At 55.7% G+C, this 16,241-nt stretch overlaps 2 protein-coding genes across 10 annotated transcripts; one reads left to right on the forward strand and one right to left on the reverse strand.

Moving 5' to 3' along the window:
• Positions 1–579: 579 nt before the first annotated feature.
• On the reverse strand, positions 580–7,208 carry POLR3H (RNA polymerase III subunit H). Of its 2 annotated transcripts, XM_013107678.5 has the most exons (6): positions 6,870–7,200; positions 5,578–5,674; positions 3,929–4,015; positions 2,887–2,950; positions 2,099–2,306; positions 580–1,419 (listed from the first exon to the last, which is right to left on the reverse strand). In XM_013107678.5, the coding sequence occupies exons 1-6, from the start codon at positions 6,978–6,980 to the stop codon at positions 1,366–1,368; spliced, it is 621 nt and encodes a 206-aa protein (XP_012963132.3). In that variant the 5' UTR covers positions 6,981–7,200; the 3' UTR covers positions 580–1,365. The 2 variants fall into 2 exon arrangements, with proteins under 2 accessions (XP_012963132.3, XP_038035922.1); XM_038179994.2 differs by lacking the exons at positions 580–1,419; positions 2,099–2,306; positions 2,887–2,950 and adding an exon at positions 2,957–3,251 and having other exon boundaries at positions 6,870–7,208.
• Positions 7,209–7,322: 114 nt separating this feature from the next.
• Positions 7,323–16,204, forward strand: CSDC2 (cold shock domain containing C2). Of its 8 annotated transcripts, none has more exons than XM_038167626.2 (6): positions 7,323–7,464; positions 8,669–8,851; positions 9,675–10,106; positions 14,061–14,303; positions 14,410–14,532; positions 14,756–16,204. In XM_038167626.2, exons 4-6 carry the CDS (start codon positions 14,128–14,130, stop codon positions 14,916–14,918), a joined length of 462 nt encoding a protein of 153 aa, XP_038023554.1. In that variant the 5' UTR covers positions 7,323–7,464; positions 8,669–8,851; positions 9,675–10,106; positions 14,061–14,127; the 3' UTR covers positions 14,919–16,204. The 8 variants fall into 8 exon arrangements, with proteins under 8 accessions (XP_038023554.1, XP_071891567.1, XP_038023562.1 ...); XM_038167634.2 differs by lacking the exon at positions 7,323–7,464 and adding an exon at positions 7,471–8,094 and having other exon boundaries at positions 9,055–10,106; XM_038167615.2 differs by lacking the exon at positions 7,323–7,464 and adding an exon at positions 7,471–8,094.
• Positions 16,205–16,241: the final 37 nt, after the last annotated feature.

Consider the following 16,241-nt stretch of genomic DNA (forward strand, 5'->3'; position numbering starts at 1 on the left):
GGTGGGGATTTTTTGCCAAGTTTGTTTCTAGCATGTCTAGCTGACTGCGTGTCTGAGCACTGCTGCACAGCCAGCACTCAGTAAGCTCATTGTCCCCGCAGCTGGACCTCAGTTACTATGTGAACCTAAAGAATCCTAGGCTCCCTTTTAATTAGAGCAGTGCACCAGGAATAACAGTTCCGAATTAAGGGGTTATAACTGCGCTGCTGGGAGGGCACTGGTGACTCAGGCTTTGTTTTCGCAGTTGGAGGTTAGCAGAGCCGCTATCCCAGGGAATTACAGCCCCTTCCTGCCAAACGTGGCTGGCTTTGTAATTATGTGCACCATCACCCGCTTGGCACCAGGCCCTGCATAGATTTTACTCCCTGTTTTGTTCCCCTCTTTCCTTTCATTGCTGTCAGAGAGGCTGATGGCAATTGTTTGTTACTGGCTGTTAGAGCGGAGCAAAGCATTAGTCCTGACACTCAACGCGGTCTGCCTTGAAATCCAAGTAGCTGGACTGCAGGAGGCAACTTTTTTCCCTTCCTGCTAGGCAGGAAGCGAACAGTTTCTCCAGGAATTGTAGAGGAAGGCAGGCTGTGGGGTTTTTACTATTTATTCCATTTCTGGTATTAACCCACTCCCACAAACACATTTAACTTGCTTCAAGTAACACTGGTCCATTTCAGTTCATAATTACGCATTTTCAAACTCCAGCACGGTTGAACCCCTCCTACACAAATACAGCCCTCCTGGTACAGTATTTCCCGTCACCACAAGCAGCCTGCAGCTTTCTGCAGTGGTCCTCTTCATAAAGCCCGCGTTGCTTTGGCATAAACTGATCTCGTTCCAGTTCTCTTTGGCGGACCCATGCATTGAGTTCCCACTCAGCAGAATGTCACCACAGCTTCCCCTCTCCCCCAGCAGCAGCACTTTCCAGCCTCCACAGCAGCACACCTCTCAGCGCCAGTCTTTTGGGGTTTCTCCTCCAGCTCCCGTGAAAAGGGCAGGATTCTGCCCCTCTGGGATCAAGCTGTCAGCCCGAGGAAGCGATGCTTCTAGACAAGCATTCTCTCCCGCTTTCACTCACTGACGTCCAACTCCCTTCATAGCTCAGGCGAGTAAAGACCTCCCCAGTTTTCCCTCCAGGGCAGGAGACCAAAGCCCCAGCTGGGCTCAGGCCTTTTTGTCCCTGTAAATTCATTTCTCCCGCTCAGTGAAGGCGTTTCTTGAAAGCGACTGTCTTGATCTGGCGGGCTGGAAGCTGACGGGGAAGCAGAGGATGGCAGCTCTGGTTTCTCGATCAGCTTCCCAGGAGCAGCAGCAGGATCCCGTAACCCCCAAATCCCCAGCGGGAAGCCTCGCTGCAGAGCAGGCTGGCTGCAGCTAGCTGTTCGTCCACCACGACAGGAGGCCCAGGCCTGGCTCGCTGATGGACCCCTGGTCACACAGAGCAGAAGAGAGTGAGTGATTGGAAACTGCACAGGGAATACAGGAGAAATGCATAAAAATACAAAATGTCCCCCCCGTGAGCTACAGAAGAGGTATTCCCCTTCTCACTGTCAGAGCCCAGCCCTGCAAATGCCCAGATTTCTTTAATCCTCATCAATGCTACACCAAACCTGCAGCACCTGCAGAATCAAGCACTTCCCTGTTCCATCTCCTGGCTGTGCCCCGACATACCCCAACCGTGAGAAAACACAGCTCGCACTGGCCTCCACCCACCTCTCCACTGCGCTGTACTCAGGGAGGTCTGACACCAGAGCACGGCCTGGGAAAGGCCGCTCAGCTGCTGTGCAAACCTTGGTGTGGTTTTCCCAGCCCTGGGTCCCTGCGTGCTCAGCCCTACCTGCAGGGCTGGCACCTACACTCCGTCCTAACTCAGCCTCCCCGACGGGAGCTCCACCACCAAGCACAGTGGTTCAGTGAAAGCTCGCTGCAAGCACAGAGCGACCGCAAGAATGATCTCCTTCCTCCCCTTTCCCACTCCTTTGATTTTGTGACTTTCTTTGCTTCGTGGTCAGCTTAACACCATCAGTTCCTTGGGAAAGGGATGCTATTTTAGCCCTAGAACAAACCACACTGTTTCCACGGCTCTACAAATTATGCACATTGTTACCACAAGAGTGTAGGGTGCCTCCTTCTTCTGCACTTCTTCTGTGGCGCTTGAGGTGGAAGCCTCTGCAGAGCTCGGACCTGTGGGAGATGTATCGACGAACGTCTCATCCACAACTCGGAAGCGGATCTCCTCCCCGATGTCCATGTAAAGGTCGTGGGCCCCTTCTTCGGTCTCATATTCCCACACCCACACCTGCTCTGCCTCGTCGCTGGCCACGCCAAGGGCTAAGGATGGGAACGATTACCCCTGGCAGAACACTTCCTTACAGTTCTGAGAATCCCCTCAATTCTAAGCCTTTCCACAATCCCTTCTCGAGCTGCAGCGCGCTGTCCTAGGTCACCCCCTGCACATTCTAGGGCCTCACCTCCGATTTTCCTGCACACAGCTGGGGTTTTCCTCCCCGCCCCCAAAACAAACAAACAAACCCCAGGAAGACACTGCCTACCACAGGCAAGGACATCAGACACGCCATGTACCTAGACACTGCACCATGTGGGAAAACCTGTGCCCTGTCTTCAGCAGCAGCCAAGAGCCGAGGCAGGGATTATAGCGCGGCTGTTTGTGGGATGCTGCTGTTCATTCCTATCAGCTGGCACAGTGATCCCACAGACCCTAATAGGCGTGAGGCCTGTCTGGCTGTGATAACAGCCTGCGGGACTTGCCCGACACAGCAGCCCAGCCTCTGCCACTGAGCACCTGCATTGTTGCGGCAGTGAATGGCTGCTGGGCCAGCGCTGCACAATCTTTTGAGGTGAAGCAGTGAAGTTAGCTGGGTGATCAAAGGATACAACTTAGCTGGCTGCTGCAGGGATTCCGGTGGGATGATAATATCATCAAAGAACCCAATAGAAACTGTGGGGAAAAGAATCTGATTAAGACTGAAATGACTCTTTGCAACAACGTAGTACTGCAGTAATTCCTACAATGCATTTCTAGACTTATTCTCTCCTGGGAAGGACAGCTGAGATTATGCAGGAATTATTCTTCGAGTCACAATGCTCCATTTCAGTTGGCAGCGAAGCAACCGCCCAGCTGAAGCACATGCAGCAACAGAGGGCACGGTCTGCCTGCCCGCTGGGAAAGAAAAAGGCTGCCTGGAGCAGGGCTGGAAGTGTCAGGGTTCCAAGAAATGAGTCAGATGCTACAGAGGTCCCTGAAAGAAAAGAGCTCAAAAATCAGAGAAGTAACACGTCAAATGAAGACCAAAGGAAAGTCAGATCAATTCCACCTCCCCTGTTAGATTTCATGATGTTGAGGTTTATCAGAGACCGGACCTGCCCAAATTCAGCAATAAATGTACCCACGATAATCTCTTTGCCCTGACTTAACAAATGAGCACAGAGAGGAGCTTGCATGGAAAACTCCTACAATAACAGAAGGCAACTCATCAACTGAGCACTTCATACAGTACACAGTTGATCATCTGTCTTAGAAAGATGTTTCCTTGCTGTGTTTTCAGATACAGGAAATACTCGTCAGTTTTCATGGAACTATACGGAAGGCATTTCAGACCAACACGATCCGATACTACCACCTTAAAAAAAATGTTGTTAATTGAAGCGAGAAAATAAATCCAGTCTAGCTCCAGATGGGCCTGCCTATTCTTGGGCACGCACACGAGTGACAAAAGGGAAGGGGAGCTGCAGGCAGAACCATCAGGCGCAGGGGAAGCTGCCAGGCTCAGCCTACCAAGCACCCTCCGACGGGAGCAGCACCAGAGGCTGCTCATGTCTTCGTCCAGCCTACACAGAGCACTACGCTGCCTGAAATCATCGCAGCTCCAGGTGCTCTGCAGCTCTTCCGTCCCTAACGTTCCGAGTTGCAGCTCACCGTGAACGCCATCCTGACTGCAGCTTTTAATCTCCCCGATCAGGATCTCATCCAGGAAGGGATGGAAGACCACGTAGCGGAAATGCACTTGAAAGAAAACAGATCGGTAACGTTACGACCACGCAAGCGAACCGTTCTCCTTCCACAGGGTGGCAGCCATTAGAGCAAAATCCCACATCCTACATGCCCTCTAAAACGCTGCATCAAGCATCTTTTACACCTTCCTTACAGGTACCAGTTTGTTCAGGAAAACAGGAATCAGAGCTCTGATTTGTACAAATTATGACAGCAGTTGATCATCAGTTTCTTGTTCTCCACTTTTCAAGCTTGCAAGAATTTAATTTCACAGAATAAAACTATAAAATAATGGATGTGGAGCAGGACTCTGCTTTAGTTATGATGTTAGCGTTCTTAGGAGGCCAAGAATATCAGCTGAAATGATACTTCTTGTACTACCTCTGCTCCATTTATCTTTGTCAGCAAAGATATATCTTCTTCCAATTAAATTATGTGGTACACAGTATTATCAAAGTCAATCAGATTCTCTAACAATCTTATTTAACCTCAGTGAAAAATCCAGTTATGGTTCTAACCAAGTATTTATAATTACAAGGAAGCTATACTAAGACAAAGAAGAAAACTTAAGAGCTATTTAACATCATTTTAGCTGTCCATGCTCAGTGCCTCTCTTCTACATAAAAGTAGAAAAAGGGTAATAAATCCTGCTGCCTGGTAATAATAAAGGCTATCTCAGCTTCTGAAAGCAGGAGACTTCTTTGCAAACTCGCAGAGAACATATTATCCTGTTTCAGTTCAAGGGGTATTTCAAAGTTAAGAAAGTGAACGGAGATTAAAGCAAGCAGGAGAGTCTGCCATCCTCCTCAGTGTTCAAGAAGCTTTTATTTGTAGGGAGTGAGTTCTGCTGGCATTAAATTTACATGAGGGAAGCCACACACCATCAGTCCAGTTCCCTTCTAAAAAGAAACACTTCATTTACTCAAGCAATACTTCCACACTGAAAACTAGATCTAGAAAAAATGCATCTTTCGATTTTATTTAAAGAAACAAACTTTAAAAACTTTAATTATTTTTTTTATGCATTTGCTTCCATTTTCCGTTCAGATTTGCTGAAAGACGAAAGTAAAGAGATGAATCATTTATTATTACCAAAAAAAAGTCACCTAAAATGTATGCTGAACCAGATCTGTCTAAGTCTCAAACAAAAAAGCAGTAAAACTTCCAGCTAGAAAAACAGCATCAACTGTTGTGTGGATGCTATAATTAGAAACACGTTTCAAAATTCTGGACAGGCAAAATAAGCTTCAAAAAGACAAAATATTTGACAAAAGTAGAACGATTAATATAAATTATTTTCTATTTGGAGATCTCCAATCATATAAAATTAAATTAACGCCTTCCTTATCCAACACCTATGGCTCTAATTGCAGAGCAGACATGGACTGCAGGAGAAGGCAGGCAGGACTGGCTCTTGAAATCTGTATTTGTAACCAAAGAAAGGCAAAGAGACTTCTGCCATGTTCCTCTTGCCCTCCTAGTAGGAACAGAGTTAAGACTGAACTTCAGTAAGCTCCTTTAAACTTAATTTATCTAACAAGAGAATTTTGTTTTCACTTGGGACAAGAGCATACCTTTGGTGTGTGATGCCCCGTCTCCAGGGAATATGTATGAATCTTCCAGTTTTGTAATATCGTACAAACAGATGCAAAGACCAACATTGTATACAACCTGTTCAAAGAAAAAAATATTAAAAAAGCAATAAATCAGTTACCAGGTAAACTCCCTTCAAGCTTATACACTGCATTCATCTCTTCAAAAGAAGGCAGAAAAGGGTGGCAAGGTGGGAGGGAGGCTGGTTTAATACAATCCTTCAAAAGCCCCAGCCCAAACCATGCTGCATTTCAGAGGATCCCCTATCTCCTTTGAGTGTTATAAAAACGTGTTTTTATCGGCACTGGAAAAAGCACTGCTACAAACAGAAACCCTTGGCATTTTTCAGTGTTTTTTTTTTTTTCAGTGGTTAAAAAACTTGACGTGCCATGAGAGTAAACAATTGCCCACAGGAAAGAAAAGACATCATTCAGCAGCCCCAGTGCTTGTCCAAAGGCCAAACATGGCCTTTCTAGGGTTGTGTTCTCAAAGGCCTCTAGACTTCCCTTTGTCTTAAATTATAATGGCTCTGGGGAGAAAGGAGAGCTCCTGGTTTCTCTGCCACTTCTAACACGGCTTCATAGCCTACATTTGGGACACCTACTAGTCATCAGCAGATGAAAGAGTTATTTCATAACCTGCCCCTGTGATCTGCCACCCTCAACCCTAGATCGCTTGGGGCTGCTCTTTGGCGCTCCCTGCACACTGACAAGCTGCATTTTGACATCTGCACCTGCCTCATGCTGAAAGCTGCACGCTAACCACAGTCCCACGGGCCACACGGGGAAAGGGCGAGCTCCTGGCCCATGACACAATGCTTCTTACAGCCTGTGCCAAACGCCAAGATCCTGCCTCCACTCCGTGCTCAGCACTGAGCAAGTCATGTACCGCCACTGTCATTTCTCTTCCAGTATTAACGTTCTGAATTTATTTACACTGGCTTTCTTAATTGCCCCAAGATGGGTTTGTGTTTGTTTTTCAGGCTGTGTTTCATACTGTTACCCTACACACAAGACGGCGGTGACTCCTCTATGATGCTCTGCCCTGTCTGCTGCCTCGGTATCTTCCCCTTCCAGCACGAGGCCTTCGAGCAGCAGCCCCCTTTGAGGTGATACCTGGCTGTCTCTGGTCCCGGTGTCTTTTATTTCAGTCTGTGGGGACGGCCTTCATACCAAAGCTTTTATGATAGTGCACATGTAGAAATAAAAATGCAGAAAAAAAAAGCTCAGTTGTTAGAGGGATGCCACGAAGCCTACACCACGCTGCAGATTACCTTGTTGGCCAATTTCTTGTTTAGCTCTTCAGCAATGGACTCGTTCAGCTGCCTTTCAAACTGCCAGGGGGGGATCCTCACCGTGTCAGTCATCTCCACCAGCACAAACATGGTGGCCGGCGGGCAGCGCCCCTGAGGGAACACGGGGCGACAGCCCGGCCTCGCCGGGACCACGCGAGGAACAGGGGCGGTACCTCAGGAGCTCAGGGGGGAGAAGGAAGGGAAGGAGGGGACGGAGGAGGGGACGGAGGCGGCCACACAGCGACCATGGGGAGCAGCCCCGCTCCGCCTCACACCCGCCCGCCGCAGCGCCTCTGAGGCGATTCCCTACCGGAGCCAATCAACGCTCACCGAGCTCTGATTGACGCGGGGAACAGCCAATCGCGCGGCGAGAAGCGGGGAGCCCCGCCCCCGGCCCGCCTGGAGCGGCGGCCATTTTGTGCCCCCCTCAGGGCAGCCGTTAGCGGGCGTCGCGGCGGTGGCCCCTCAGCGGGTACCACACGGAGCCCTCCGCCTCTGGGCAGCCGCACGCCCTGCAGCTGTGGAAAATGAGGGGCAGTGCCCGCCTCTGAGACATGAAAGGAGGCTGCTCAAAGTATTTTTTATTTATTTATGTACTTATTTAATAGGCTGGCAAGGCGAAGCGAGCGAGGCTGCGCCTGACAAGGGAGAAGTGCCCTGTCAGCACGCAGGCTTTGATGGCGCCACGACGCGTGTCAGCCCCCGTGCCCCCCAGCAGTGCGGAGCGGGGCAGTAATGAGCGTTGGGGAGAGGATCCTCGTGAAATGTTATGAGCGGGAAGGGGAAAATGAGGGTGTGATGTTGCATCTAGGCCTTATTAACGAGACGCCTGTCTCGGCTGAGGAGTTCCTGATCTCTCTGCAATTATTGCTGCCTCACAAGGACGTTAAAGGTTTTGTTGTTAAATGGCCGGTCTGCGTATGGGGTGTCAGGACACCTCAACCCAGATCTGCGGCGCCTCGCTCTGCTCGGCCTCCTTCAGGAGCTGCACAAAGGCTCCTTTCTCCTGTGCTGTGGTGGCAGCTGAGCATGGCACAGTTTCTCTGGCACACATGCCGCATCCCTTGCTGTTCCATCCTGGCCCCACGCAGGGCAGTCGGTGCTAGGTTTGACCTTTGGCCGAAGTGCAGTTTTTGCAAGTGTCTGCAGCTACGTCTTCAGAACAGAGATCAGGTCCTGAGCATGCCCCTCAACTGACAGCAGGGTAAGAAATAGCCTTGGGATCACAGCAGGAGGCAGAAGTTAGATAATGTGTTGTTATTGGCAAGGTGATCCCCCTGGATGATTTTCTATGTAAGAGCTATAAGGTTAAATAGGGGCAAGGCTTCAGGGGAATAGCAGCGTGAATTCCTGGGAGAACATGGGAGACTAAATGGGGTGGATTAGGACAAAGCCATATCCTACCTGCATTTCTAAGCCACCCTTAAGCTAACGTTTTTCATGTCTCCATCAGCCATGCCCTGTCAGGGTCTGATGGGTGCCCCATACAAAGCAAATGCATTTCCCTTCAGCCTGATCCACAGCCCCGAATCCAAGCTGTGTGAGCTGTAGGTCCGTGAGGCCTCCCTTCCTGCTGGTGTGTCTCGTGCTTAGCTCCTTGGTGTCTCCTCAAGTGAGACATCCCGTCTAGGGCTGGGATGAGCATGATCCCTCCTGTATCAGCTCTCTGATTGCAAACAAGGGCTGGGCTCTGCAGGCTGTTCCTCCACAAGGGCAACAGGATCCCTCTCTACACCATTACGTATTTTGGTGATTAGGTGTTATTTTTGATACTGCAGGTATTATTTTTGATACTGCTCTGGGGAAACAAATGTGTGGAGAGAAAGCTGGCGGCGGCGCAGTCAGAGCTGCATTGCCTTAGGACACCAGGCTACAACACCACCAGAGCTGAGCCTATCTGGCGGTTTCTCGGCCTCCACCAGCAAAGTCAAACACCGCAGGAAATGCCTTCAGCTCCGCAGGTAACCTCTCTGACCCCACACCAGTGCACGCCCGGGGCTTTGCTCACATGACGGATGTTGGGCTGCTACCGGCTAGGTTTCTCCTCAGAGGAATTCTGTATTTCCAGCAGCCCTTGTCATAAACACTGTCTCTGATGCAAAAGTACAAACCAAAGCCAAACTTTGCCCCGTAAAGCATTGGTGTTGTCTCAACTCTGTTGCAGGTAGTGCTCAGCAGCACGCTGTATCTCACGCTGCAGCTGAGGTGCTCTGGTGTTGGAGGTGGTGTGAACAGCCCCGTCCTGCTGAGGGGTTTCTTTCTGTCCGAGTAGCACTGACACGAGAAATGGCCACGACCCCACAGGGCCCGCTCACACGTTTCTGTACAGAGCTGTGAAGTCTCCAGGGCCTCTCAGCAGGGCCGAGCCCCTGTGCTGGGGCTTTTCCAACATCTGGGAGCAGGGATCCCAGTGGCTGTTTTCTGAAGCCTCAGCTGCTTGAATCGAGAGATCACAGAAGGATCTTTCTGCTGCTTAGGGAAAACCCTAGGCATTTCTTATCCTCACCACTGTAGAGGAAGACTTGAAAACACAATCTGAAGTTACCTGAAGGCTCAGAAACTGGGAGGAAAGCGCAAGGAACCCCCAAATTATTTTGCTTACGCTCTCCTCTGCCTCCACGTTCCCAGGGCTTTGGGGGAAAACTGGCTCAGGGACGCTGGAGGGGGTGAGCAGCAATTTGCATCGAGGCTGTTTCGGCCTGGCTTTGATTGACTCCAAAGGAATTACGCATCCTCTCACGTACAAAGACCTCAGCACTCCTGCCTTTGCTTCTGTCTCCGCAGGCGTCTCCAGCACCCCCACTCCGTGATCAAAGCTTCCCCTCGTCTCCTTTTATCACTGTGACATGCTCGAGACTTCCTGCCTCCGCCGCTGCAGCGCATGCCCAGAGCCACCTGCCAGCCCAGCGCACCTCCAGCTCCCCGCAGGAGCCCCTGGGGACTCCACGGGGGGGTCAGGCTGATGCACGCAGCTGGGCACACAGCTAGCCCCGGTGTACAAATAGGGCGGGGAAGACGAGGCATTTATGATACTCGCTGTGCAAATATGAAAGAAACACCAGGGGAAGAAGAGGGCAAGCCCATGTGCACATCCCCAGCACTCCTCCAACCTCCAGCTGCTTCCAGCTCCACGCCCTCCGGGGCTGGTTGTGTCTGGGAGGTAGAGCTGCCCCAGGAGAGGAGCTCAGGAGGAACCCAGACCAGAGGCTGAAGCAGGTGGCTGTGTTTCTCCTACACTTCTTTTGTAGGGTTTTGAGGGCAGACTGGGCAGGCGAGCCTTGTGGCATCCATAGGCGGTGAATGGGACTCGTGTTTTGTCATGGAAAGCTGCCTGAAAAGCCCCAGCCAGAGTGTGATGGGCAGTGGTGGAACCCACAGACGCCACCTTCCTGCTTCAAAACGAGGCCGATAGCACCCCAAATCCCCGACGGACACCTGCCCAGCCTGGTTTTAAAAATCTCTAGCGATGGAGACTCCAGTGCTTCCCCAGGCAATCTATCTGAGTAATTAACTGTCTGCTCCGTTAGAAAGCGTTTCCTAATGCCTAGCATCAATCTTGCTCCTTGCGATTTAAGCCCCATTACTCCCTGCCCTATCCCCAGCGGACACGGCGAACAATTGATTCCCGTCCCCGCTGCAGCCAGCGGTCGCACTGTGCCGTGCCCCCAGGGGAGAAAGTCTCGGGTTGATTCGTTGCGCCGCCTCTGCCTGCAGAGATAACCCTCTGAGGCACAGCCCTGTAGGTACAGGGCAGAAGGGAAAGAAAGGATCTTTCGGTCCGGGGGGGCTCGCTGTCTGGTGACACTAGGGATGCGACGCTTTGAAGGCAGAAATGCCCGCAGCACGACTCGGGGAGATGTGGGGAGAGGCTCGACCCCTCTCTGGGGCCTCCTGTCCCCCATCGCCTTGTCCCTGCAGCCTGTGGGGCTGCCCCATGGCCATGTGCGGCCGTGCCACCGCCGTGGGCACGTGTCGGGAGGCACGGGTGGCGTGATGCTGGCCCTCCATGCTGACCCCCGGCCCCTCCGGCCCCCCTGCGGCCTCTCCGCTGAGCCTGGCGCGGGGCTGCCCGGCCTGATCCCTCCCACCTGCCCGCTCCCCCTGGCCTGGCCCTGACGTCAGGGAAGGCGTGCGGATGCGTGTGTGCGGGCTGCACATCATCCGCACATCAGGCACCGCGGAGACGTCGGGAGGCAGCCGGCAGGCAGCCAGCCGGCGAGAGAAAAGCCCCCGGAGCCGGGCTACATGCGAGAGCGCTGCTCATCGCCGGGCAGCCGAGGAGCGCTCGCTCGTCCCCGCCGAGCGCTGATGCGCTGCACGCCCCGGCTGCAGGGAGCCCCGGATTGCTGAGGAGGTAAGGGCAGGCACGACGGCCGCCCGGCTCGCCCAGGCTGTTGGAGCCGGAGGTTGAACTTCCCGCACGGCGTTTGCTTTCCAGGCTGCTTTGTTTTGTTTCGTGTCGCTCTTTGCTTTCTCTCCTTAGGTGGCGGATAAAGGTGCGAGGGTGAAGTGCCGCTTCCCTCCCTGCTCCGTGTTGTTTATTCCCCACCAGCCTCCGAGACAATAACTCCGCCGGGGGTGGCAGCGCTGCGTGGCCGCTGCTGCCGGGGGCAAAGAGCCGGGGCTTTGCCACGCAGGGCTGGGATCAGCTGGGGGCAGCTCTCCCTTTGGGAGAGTGGGGGGGAAGCAGCGGGCGAAAAGCTGTCTTATTAAAGCGGGCTGCTGCCGGTGGGGGCTTGAATGGGTGCTTCTGTGGGGCTGGCTGCACTATTCATTCCTGCAGACAGCAAGTTAGAGCCACAAAGGAGGGAGGAAGGACGCGGATGAGGACATTTGCATGAGGTCTTTGAACAGACCCTGCTCTCATCTGAAAATCGGCCAAGCCACAAACGACCAAATCCCCCAAACGTGGTCTTTGGGAGCGATGATTATGCATGTATGCCTCAAAGGTAACCCAAGCCTCCATGATGGCTTCTCCTCTGGCTTCCCCTTGGCTTCCAGCAGCCGCCTTGCTCTCCCCGTGGCCTCCCCAAGAACCCGGCTGCAGAGCACTGACTGAGGGAGCTTTTTATAAGCAATCCGGAAAGGTGACATTCATATTTTAGCGCTAACCAGGCTGTATCGTAGGCGAGACTTATCTCAGCAAAGATCCCCGGAGTTGGGAGTGTGATTGGCTTAGATGGGGAGGGGAAGCTTTCCATGTGTATCCCCAGAAAATGCCTGGGCTCTTTTTCCTGTAGCAATCCATCTCGGCGGAGGGGATTTCAGCGTGCAGGGGACGTGAAGGAGATGGCTTGCCTTGTAATGTAGCTCGTAACGGCACGATCCGGTAACCAAAAAAGAAGGGAGGGGGCAGCGAGGCTTTCATTAGCATCGGGCAGAGACGGCGTTTATAAAAACCTGCGAGACACCGGGGCTGCCATCCTCCTCTGAGGACGGGAGGATGGCTAACCGGAGCGCTCACCTCTGTCCGTAGGCAGCCTGCTGGCTCCCGCCCCTCACTGCAGCCCCCGGGAGAAGCCCTTGCCGGGTCCTCGGAGTTCTCCAGCGCGTGAATTAAGCCCCAAAGCGAAAACCTGGCATTTTGTGTTGGTGGAGCACCTGGGAGGCAGCTCCCCCGGGGTGGTGGCGGGCCGGAAAATCGCGTCGGCCACCGGGTGCCCTGGCAGGAGCGGGGAGGTGGCTGCGAGCAGCCAGCTGCGGGGCCGGGCTTTCTTTCAGAAATGCGGGTTTTTGCTCTCGACAGGGGAGATGGACCTACAAACTCACCGGGTGCTGAACCAGAGGCATCAGCAGTCCCCGGGGATGGGGAAAACGTGGTAGGGAGAGGCAGGGAACAGCCTGCGTGAGGTGTCGCTGGGGCATACGGGGGAGAAAATGACCCACATGGGTGGGGAGTGGGGATGGCAGGGGGACAGGGGCCAGGCGATGGCAGGGGGACACGCAGTGGCCCAGCCGGGTGGCAGAGGCATCACATCCCAGAGCCCGTCCGTCTGTCCCGCAGGTCCTGGTGAGGAGAAGGAGCACAAAGAGGAGCCGTGTGGGAGGGCCGACGGGCTGAGGGTGATTAAAGCAATTAAATCTGTATCGGGGGTGAGGCGGGGAGGGGGTTCTTCGCTGCTGCTAATGAACGGGGAGTGGCGAGGCCGGGGCCTCTTCAAAGGGCTCCTGCCCGGCTTCGGGGTGGGTGCGGAGTTAAATGGGGTCACGGGAGGGAGGGAGACGGTGATGAAGGGGGCCCTTGGGTCTGCAGATAAAAGCCGGCACGTCTCCTGCCTGTCTGCTGTACGTGGCCTGGGGTCCGTGTGCTGGCACGGCTGGCAGCGCTGCCCGGAAACCTGCCCTCGGTGAAACCCGAAGGCAGCACAGGGGTACACGGAGCGCTGGCCTCCTGCAGTGCCCCCATTTCCTCCCTGTGTGGGGCAGGCGTGGGGAGGCCGTGCCCGTGTCCCCACTGCGCTTTTTGCCGTGCGTTTGGTTTCCTCCATCCCTTTGTTTGCTGCAGGGATTGGGATGGGGTGGGAGGCAGCCCCCGCGCGTGCTGTCAGCTGGCTCAGGGCACGGGGTGCGGGTTAAGGACCCGCCATTGTCCCTGAGCTTCTGGGGAAGCCGCAAGGACCCGGCAGCGATAACGCGCAGCAGGAGGCGGCCCCGGTGCCACGGGGGCTGGGAGGGCAGCGGGACAGCGGGGGCTCCTGCCTCGAATGGGACCGCGGCGTGAAGGCCACTCCGTAGTGGGGCTCTGCAGGGCTCCCAGGGGCAGCGGAGCCGAGGCCGGCTGGGAAAGCAAACGGGGTGAAGGGAACGGGGGCCGCCCGCTCCCTCCCCAGCACAGCAGCTGCTCCACAAACCTTCTCCCGTGTCCTTGCCACCTGCTTATTTTGGAGCGGAGGTGACCCCATTCTGCACGGCCCCCCGAGGCTGCTGCGTCTCAGAAAGAAGACCAAAACCTCACCGTCTTCCCCGGCGCGTGAAGTGCCCGCAGGCGTAGTCTCAAATACACCCCGGTGGGGCTGGAGGGGTGGTGGGGATGGTGGTCACCCGTGGGGTGCCGGGGTGCCCAGCTCGGGGCGAGGGACACAGGTGAGCCCCGGGGCAGAGGCACCCGGCTTTGGGTCCCCTTCGCCCTTTCAGCAGCCGCCTGTAACCGCCCCCCCCCTCGCCCTCCAGGCCGCAGGCAGCAGCCCCCTCCCCGCCGCCGCCCGCCCCCAGGACGGAGGAGCCCCCCGCTCCCACCATGTCGTCGGAGCCCGGCGCCCCGCCGGCGGTGCCGCCCCTGCACTCTCCCAAGTCCCCGGTGTGGCCCACCTTCCCCTTCCAGCGCGAGGGCAGCCGCGTCTGGGAGCGGGGCAACCTCCTGCTGCGGGACCTGCCCAGCCCGCTGCCCACCAAGAGGACCAGGACCTACTCCGCGTAAGTACCCGGCACACGGCCGCCTGCTCCCCCCGGGGAAGCCGTTCCCGGCCGACCCACGGCCAGGAGCTGGCACCGAGGCGCCTCCGTCCCTTCCCTCCCGCAGCACGGCGCGAGCCTCCGCTGGGCCCGTCTTCAAGGGCGTCTGCAAGCAGTTCTCGCGCTCCCAGGGCCACGGGTTCATCACGCCGGAGAACGGCACAGAGGACATCTTCGTCCACGTGTCTGAGTGAGTCCGCGCGGTGCCGGGTTACCCCGGGGGTGCTCAGGGTACACCCACGGGCTGGGGCAGTGCTGTCTCCGTAGGTGATGCTCTGTCCCTGAAGGTGCAGCTGGGTTTTTCCCCCCTGGTGCAGGTCGCGGGTTGGGTGCCCTCCTCGGTGCTGGGGGGTCCGGGGATGGGGTCCAGCTCGCGGCCCCAGTCCCACCGCCTCCCCTCTCCTCTCCCACAGCATCGAGGGGGAGTACGTCCCGGTGGAGGGGGACGAGGTGACGTACAAGGTGTGCCCCATCCCTCCCAAGAACCAGAAGTTCCAGGCGGTGGAGGTGGTGCTCACCAACCTGGCGCCCCACACGAAGCACGAGACGTGGTCCGGCCAGATCATCGGCTCCTAGGCGCCCGGGGGGGCCCCACGGCCGCTTGCAGGGGGCGCGGGGGGAGCCGAGCCGGCGGCGGGGCTGGGGCCGCCCCCCAGCACGCAGGCGTCTGCGTTCGGTGTCTTTTCTAAGGTTAGGGTTTCCTTTCTCTTTGTGTGTTTGTAGCTGTCTTTCGAGGGGGACGGGGAAAGCGGAGCCCTCCCTGCAGCCCCCCCAGCTCCGGGGGCAGCCCCGAGCCCCACATCCCCGTCCTTACAGCGTGTCACTGTGCTGGGAAGGGGCGGCCGAGCCCCTTCTTGACCCCGTTCCCCTCACTGGGCTTCAGCTATGCGGCTCCTTCGGGAGAAGGGCCACCCGATCCCACCCCAGTTTTCCGGTGTGTGTTTCTGTCACTGCCAGCTCGGGCCGTGGAGAAGGGGGTGTCGGGAGAAGCGGGCTCTGCCCCAACACAGGGCTGGGGGTGAGCACTGGTTTGGTTTCCTTTCCCCTCCCTGGTGCCCCAGCTTTGGGGGCCGGGTGTGCAGGGCCAGCGGGATGCAGCCAAGGAGAGCATCACCAGGCAGCACCGTGCTGCCCCGAAACGGCGACACGGTGGGTCCCGGCTGAACCCCCCCTCCCCAGTTAAACCTTTGTTCAGTCAAGCCACTTCAATACTATAGTTTAAAAGAAAAAAGGGTGGCTTAACGGAAGAAAAAAGGAGTTTTAAGGGACAAACGCCCGCTGGCAGGGCCCCGTGGTGCTCAGCGCTGTCTTTCCTGTGTGCCACGGAGGGGCCGGCGACGCACTGCCCTCGGGCCGGAGCTGGCTCTGGGGAGACGGCTTCCTCCTCCTCCCCCTCCCCGTGTCACCCCAACCCTGCGGGGACCCCCATCGTCCCGTGTGTGCCTGTGTGTGTGTGTGTGTGTGTGGGCGTCCGTAGCTTGCCGTGGGGCTGAAGGGTTTTTAGGTGGCCACGGGGCGAACACGGGCGCGCCTTCATCTGGGCACGCCCTGCGCCAGCGCCTCGGTGTAGACAGGGTCTGGTACATAAAGCACAAACCCCTTGTGGTCCCTGGCCAGGTGGGCTGCTGCTGCCCGGGGGGAACAAGCACCGGGGGCTGCAGGACCCGGCTGCGCTGGCCACGACAAACTCTTTGATTATTTTTATTATTATTCTTTTTTTTTTTTTTTTTTTCCCCTCCAAAATAAACGACAACCCTAGACTCGTTGGTGTTTTTACAACTCTGGTGTGGTTCCCGCCTGTCTGACCTTGTGTCAACCTTTGTAACATTGGCAATAAACCATTAAAAGTGACTTTCCCTTGAGCCCTGCTGGTCCTGCCTCTTTGTGTGAGTGTGCGGG

Source organism: Anas platyrhynchos, chromosome 1, assembly GCF_047663525.1.
Source record: "Anas platyrhynchos isolate ZD024472 breed Pekin duck chromosome 1, IASCAAS_PekinDuck_T2T, whole genome shotgun sequence".
In the NCBI taxonomy this organism is placed as follows: Eukaryota; Metazoa; Chordata; class Aves; order Anseriformes; family Anatidae; genus Anas; species Anas platyrhynchos.

Excerpts from the sequence above, each read along its gene's own strand:
- POLR3H (XM_013107678.5), bottom strand. The coding sequence starts at position 6,980 with ATGTTTGTGCTGGTGGAGATGACTGACACGGTGAGGATCCCCCCCTGG. Across the intron at positions 4,016-5,577 it reads CGGGGCATCACACACCAAAG|TGCATTTCCGCTACGTGGTC; the intron begins GTATGCTCTTGT and ends TTTTCTTTCAAG. Across the intron at positions 2,951-3,928 it reads CAGTCAGGATGGCGTTCACG|TTTCTATTGGGTTCTTTGAT; the intron begins GTGAGCTGCAAC and ends TTTTCCCCACAG.
- CSDC2 (XM_072035466.1), top strand. The coding sequence starts at position 7,445 with ATGAAAGGAGGCTGCTCAAA. Across the intron at positions 7,465-14,060 it reads ATGAAAGGAGGCTGCTCAAA|GCCGCAGGCAGCAGCCCCCT; the intron begins GTATTTTTTATT and ends CTCGCCCTCCAG. Across the intron at positions 14,533-14,755 it reads ATCTTCGTCCACGTGTCTGA|CATCGAGGGGGAGTACGTCC; the intron begins GTGAGTCCGCGC and ends CCTCTCCCACAG.